Source organism: Crocuta crocuta, unplaced genomic scaffold (genome assembly GCF_008692635.1).
Source record: "Crocuta crocuta isolate KB4526 unplaced genomic scaffold, BGI_CrCroc_1.0 scaffold77, whole genome shotgun sequence".
Classification (NCBI taxonomy): Eukaryota; Metazoa; Chordata; class Mammalia; order Carnivora; family Hyaenidae; genus Crocuta; species Crocuta crocuta.
In genome coordinates this window covers 3,621,295-3,627,393 of record NW_027532172.1, presented here as the reverse complement: position 1 = coordinate 3,627,393, position 6,099 = coordinate 3,621,295, and the positions used below count along the sequence as shown (strand labels likewise).

Below are 6,099 nucleotides of genomic sequence, written 5' to 3'. Positions count from 1 at the left end.
GAGCTCCAGCCCCAGGCCACACCACCTCCCCCCCTCCCCCCCCATAGTGCCTGATCATGGACCAGGGGCTGCCCCTCCCTGGGCCTCTGGTCAGAGGGTTGCAGGGGTGGGAGAGCCACTGGGCCGGGTCCAGCGGCCCCAACCCTGCCGGCTTTGCAGCTGGAGCAGCTGGCCAACCCCAAGGCCTGGATCAACGCAGCCACGCAGATCTTCTTCTCCCTCGGCCTGGGCTTCGGCAGCCTGATCGCCTTCGCCAGCTACAACCAGCCCTCCACCAACTGCCAGAAACACGCCATCATCGTGTCCCTCGTCAACAGCTCGACCTCCATCTTTGCCAGCATCGTGACCTTCTCCATCTACGGCTTCAAGGCCACCTTCAACTACGAGAGCTGCTTGAACAAGTAAGCCGCCCAGGCCACCCCAGGAGCCCAGGGGTCTTGGGTTGGGGGCATGTCCCCCAAACTCCCAGGGCCACCTGGGAAGAGGTGCATGCCAGGAGGTCACGGGGTGTGGGGCAAAGGGCACTGGCTTTGTGGCTTTCCATCTGGGGCCCAACCCTGGGCACCCCACCTGAGGGCTGAGGGCGGTTTCGCATGTCCAGAGCTCTTAGCACAGGAGCGCACTGAACAGACAAACCTTAGTTTCTTCCGCCCCACCTCCCTGACCTTGGAAGTAACCCGGAGCCCTCTGCGTGAGCCACGGCAATTAGAGAATCTGCCCTCGCCTTCTCCAACACACAGTAAACGTCATCCAGACGAGGCTGTCCCGCACGGCAGTCACTCATGCCAAGTGGCCACTTTCACAGGTTTAAATTCGTATTGGCTTACATGAATTAATTACATTTTAATTAAGCAGTTGCAATTTTAGTTACGTTAAACCAGTTAATTACATTTTTCTTTAAATTGGTTTCCATTTACATGTGAATTAATTTAAGTCATCTTCTCACTTATACTCCCCACATTCAAGGGCTCAGCTCCTACGGGGGACAGCATAGATTTGGAACATTCCCATCACCACAAAATTTCTGTCGGACAATGCTGGCCCAGAGGTTAAAATGGCCTAGTTCTGAGGGTTGGTTTCTCATCTCTGGTCCTATTTGAGGCTCCGTCAAAGCCATTCAAAATCACCTTGAACTTTAAAAGGTCAACAACCGGGGTGTCTGGGTGACTCAGTTAAGCATCCGACTCTCGGTGACAGCTCATGGTTTGTGGGATTGAGCCCTGCGTCAGGATCTCTGCTGACAGCAACAGAGCCTGCTTGGGACTCATTCTCTCTCTCTGCCCCTCCCCCACTCACTTGCTCTCTCTCAAAATAAACTTTTTAAAAACTGGTGATTTTTTAAAAAAATTTTTTAATCAACAGATTCCCCTTTGTTGGAGAGAGTGTGCCCAATCCCAGGGGAGGGAACCCCAGCAGCCAGGCTTCCGAGAGAGGGTTTGGTGACAGTGGCCTTTCTGTTCGGTGAAGGTCAACCTGGTGCTCTGCTCTGCAGGGTGATTCTACTGCTGACCAATTCTTTTGACCTTGAAGATGGCTTTCTGACAGCCAGCAACCTGGAGCAGGTGAAGGGCTACCTAGCGTCCGCCTTCCCCAGCAGATACAGCGAGGTGCTCCCACAAATGAAAAACTGCAGCTTGGAATCCGAGTTGGCCACGGTAAGACCCGGGCAAGATGGCGGCCGCTTCTGTCCTCTGAGGGCTGCCCACAGCGAAGGGCAAGCCAGGGAAGCTTCTCCAGTCCGCCTTAGGGTCAGGCCTGTACGTTACCTCACGGATGCCGTCCGTTCCATTCAGCGGCCACTCCTCGGCAAATGACAAGGATGGTTGGGGGGACCTGCTGGTTCTTACCCAGCGAGAGGCCTTCGTTACTACCTCTCCTCTTCCTGAGCCCACGTGTGGGGCCATATTTCAGGATCTGGGGCCGAGAGTTTCTGTCATCTTCATGCTGGGAGCACATGCAGTCTTTCCTAAGACATGGCTAGCACCGTCTGGTTCCTCAACCAAAGATGTAGATAAATAGCTTAAAGCACAACAGCTTGTCATGAGGCCCCCCAGAGCTACTTCCTATGGCTCATGAGCCTGAAAGGCCAATCCCCTCCGCACTTGTATTTGGTGGCTTGTCCCCTGGCACCCACTTCCCGGAGGACATTGGCCCTGGTTCTGGAATCCAGCTTCCGTCACTATTGTTTATCGGGTCATTTCACGGATGAGGCGACACTTTGTCTCTCCCAGCTCCCTGCTCATGCTGGCCTATGGCCTGACCCCTCCCTGGGCGGCCGTCGCCGCAGTCCAAGCCCTCAACCCCGGCCTTCAAGGCCTTGATCTATTCCGAGGGGCTCCAGCTCCCACTCGGTGAACTCATTTCAAATTTCCTTTCTCTTTTGGGGGTTTTATGACTGATTTTGAAGCTTGGCTCAGCGTTCAAGAATTATGTGGTTGTTCATTCATTCAAACTGGTTTTTTCCATTGTGTTTGTTCCTGAACAAAGAGTCTGGAATGGACACAGCATTATTTCTCCTCTCAAATTTACCTATCTGTATTTAACTTAACAAAATCTAAAGTTCAGCAGTGTCTTGACTTCCTGCCCAAAGAGAACAAGGACTTTAGAACACTTTCATCTCGTCCACCTAATTTTATTTATTTTTTATTAAGTACTTCTTAAATGTTTACTTATTTTGAGAGACCGTGAGTGAGCAGGGGAGGGGCATATAGAGAGAGGGACAGAGAAAATCCCAAGCAGGCTCTGCACTGTCCGCACAGAGCCAGGAGATGATCACCTGTGTCGAAATCAAGAAACGCTTAACTGACTGAGCCACCCAGGTGCTCAAAATTTTGAGCACCCCAAAAATTTTTATCATCCACAAAGTTTTAAATACCATTTGTGTCCAATTCTGTCTTTTTAAACCCGTAAGTCGGATGGTACTGTTTTATACCACAGTGTTTGTATCTACCCACATGCCATTTTATCTCTTCACCAATTTTTCTTGTGCCTCACCTGTCTTCTGGGATTTTCTTCTTCCCTTAAAGTGCATTCTTTTAGGGGCATTTGAGTGGCTCAGTCAGTTAGGCGTCTGACTTTGGCTCAGGTCAGGAGCTGAAGCCAATCAGAGCTTCCTTGGGATTCTCTCTTCCTCTTTCTCTGCCCCTCCCTGCTCACGCGTGTGCGCTCTCGCTCTCAAAATACATAAACTTTTTAAAAAATGCATTCCTTTATAGTTTTTTCTTTTAATTTTATCTTAGCGTAATTAATATACAGTGTTCTATTAGTTCCAGGTGTACAGTAAGTTTCTTAATGATAAATTTCCTCAGGCTTTGTTTGTATGCAAATGTCTATATTCAGTCTCCTCTTTTTAGAGGCAGTTTCCCCTGCATAGAAAATCCCAGGTGTACAGCTCTTCTCTCTCAACGCGTTGGAGATCTTTGCCTTGTGATTCTGGCTTCCACTGTCCCTCTTAAAATGCCCTGTCCTTCTTCAAAGCACCTGGCTTCCTGGTGCTTTCACTCCAATTTCTCTGTCATCTTCTCTTGGTCTCTGGCCTCTACAATCTAAGCGTGGGTGTATTTTTATTTATCCAACGCGGGCTTGGGTGACGTTGGGCTTCCTGGATCCACGGACCCGTGTGTCTTACCAGTTCTAGAACATTTATACCTATGTCCTTGTAAGCCTCTTCTTGATTTCTGCCTCTCTTCTCCGTTCCGAATTCCAGCGAGACCTTCTTGTCATCCCGCCCTGCATGTCTGCGCTCTTTGATGTTTTCTCACCTTATCTTTTTTTCTTCATTATGGATTCCTCCCTGGGATAGACTTCTCGGTCCACTAATTCTCTCTTCAGGTGCAAGCGGTACTTAGCTGTCAGTGGAGTCTTTTCATTCAATGCATTTTCAGATACTATTTATTGTGAAATTTGCTTTTCATTCCAAAGGTTGCTTGTTATTTATTTATCTTGGTCATTTTATCCTTTGTTTCCTTAAAAACGTCATATGTAGGGACACCTGGGTGGCTCAGTCAGTTGAGCGTCTGACTCTTGATTTTGGCTCAGGTCACAACCTCAGTTTGTGGGATGGAGCCCTATACTGAGCTCTGGGCTGACAGTGTGGAGCCTGCTTGGGATTCTCTCTCGCTCTTTCTCTCCTCTTTCCCTGATCTCCCACTCTCTCAAAAAAAAAAAAAATTCATACATAGCTGTTCCACTGGTGGCCTTGGACAGGAGAGTGAAGGCAGTCTGCCCTCAAGGGGAGGAATGTTTTGTCACTGTTGGGAATTTGTTGGCTCATAATAATGATAAGAAGCTAAGTTCAGTAGGTGTCGTTCCTGTTTGTAAATCTCTACGAGGGATCACCCCCTCTTGTCTGCACCCAGAGCTGGAGAGTCCCACTGGGCTCACTGGTTTGCCATTGAGCTGACCTGTGTTCTCAATCTGCCGACCCAGCGCCTGCCATTCTTGGGGAAGGGCGTTCTAAACCTTAGTCCTGCTGACTCTTTACTTAGGGTGGCTCGTCTTACAAATCCGTTTGCAAGCTCGCGGCTTGATCGTCTCTGGTGGTCCTGCAAGTCTAAAGTGGGGGAGCTGTCCCCCAGAGAGGGTTTGCTTCTGCTGCTGGGAACCAGGGGCACCCCCAGCTCATGACCTCTTTCGACCCCTTCTGGGGGGCTGTCTGTAGGCAGGGAGTTCTAGGCTCCATCTGCGCGGTGCGGTACCCCCACAATAGTGCTGCCACTGCTGGGATCTGGCCACTGAGCAACTGGCCTCTAGGCTGCCTGCCGGCCAGGCAGCTCCCCACCTTACAGGCTCCTCTTGCTCTGGGTCCCCCTCCCACCCCAGCTCCCAGCCACCACGGCCTCGGGGCACCTGGTCAGTCAGGATACCGGGAGCAGAAGTTATCCAAACATCGTCTTTATTGTAATTCATCCTGAATGGATGTGCAGGAACTTGGCTCCAAGATGACTGAAACATCTCACACTTTGCAAATACAGACTCCCGACAGCTCACGTTTCTCTCCAGCCCAGCTAAGCCTGGGGGGCTGGTCTGCAGATCGAAAACCCAACCTCAGAATGTGGCTTCTCATAGCCAGCCCCCCGCCCCCCTCCCCCCAGGAGGCGTACGTCCGCTGGGCTAACTGGTGTCTTCTCACGCGGACAGGCAGTCCAGGGCACTGGCCTGTCCTTCATTGTCTACACGGAGGCCATTAAAAACATGGCGGCCTCCCAGCTGTGGTCGGTGCTCTACTTCTTCATGTTGCTGATGCTGGGCATCGGGAGCATGCTGGGGAACACAGCAGCCATCCTCACGCCCCTGACTGACAGCAAGCTCATCTCCAGCCACCTGCCCAAGGAGGCCATCTCCGGTGAGTGGGCCAATCCTTGGAGGACGTGGAGGTCGGGGCGTGGGGCGCAAGCAGATGGACGAGCTGCCACGGGGACCACGTGCTTGTCGAGGTGGCTCCCCCCTCCTCTCGGGCAGCGGGGACCCGGTACGGGTGGGTCTGGCCCACGCATCTGGCTCTCAGTCATGGGGACGTGCAGTGGCCGCCTCAGCGCTGGGCAGGGCCAGACTCACCAACCTCGTGCTCAGAACTCTCCAGGCCCAGGGAGAACCTGCCTGTGTCTTCATTTTCACTGAAGTGCTAGCAGTTAGAATATGTATGTTTCTTAAACACAAACTTAATGACTTTTACAGGTTTCCACTCAAGTAACCACCACCTAGGCCAAGACACAGAGCATTTCCAGCACCCCTGAGAGCCCCTTCCGACCTCTTCCCACCATCATGTCCCCAACAACCTCCCCCAGGGGCCTCCCCTCTCTGCTCCCATTTTAGGTCTTTCCTGTTCTTGAACTTCATATAAATGAAGTCACCCTGCCTGTGCACTGTCTCCTGTCTTCACCAAACTCTGTGCGGTCCACCCCGCTGCTGTGAGTGGTCTGTCCCTTTCCCACCTGTGTGAAAGACCGTCCTCTGGGCCCCCCACAGCTTGTCTTCCCGTTCTGCTGCCTGGGGGCATTTGGATTGTCAGAGAAGGAACCTGGTTTTCTAATCAGCCCTCTCCCTGCTTCGCTCCACCCCCCATGTGCTGCATCCTGCCCTGTCCGTCCCGCGCCGCCC

General features: G+C 52.0%; 1 protein-coding gene across 4 annotated transcripts in view; it reads left to right on the top strand.

The window, feature by feature from the left end:
* Window positions 1-6,099, top strand: part of SLC6A20 (solute carrier family 6 member 20) — a 36,782-nt gene that overhangs the window by 23,368 nt on the left and 7,315 nt on the right. For 3 of the 4 annotated variants that reach the window (XM_077777102.1, XM_077777106.1, XM_077777105.1), the window contains 3 exons: window positions 160-401; window positions 1,493-1,655; window positions 5,140-5,344. In XM_077777102.1, the coding sequence (XP_077633228.1) occupies window positions 160-401; window positions 1,493-1,655; window positions 5,140-5,344 (610 nt within the window). Of the gene's footprint in view, window positions 1-133; window positions 402-1,492; window positions 1,656-5,139; window positions 5,345-6,099 lie in introns of all 4 variants that reach the window. The other variant, XM_077777104.1, reaches the window with a different exon arrangement.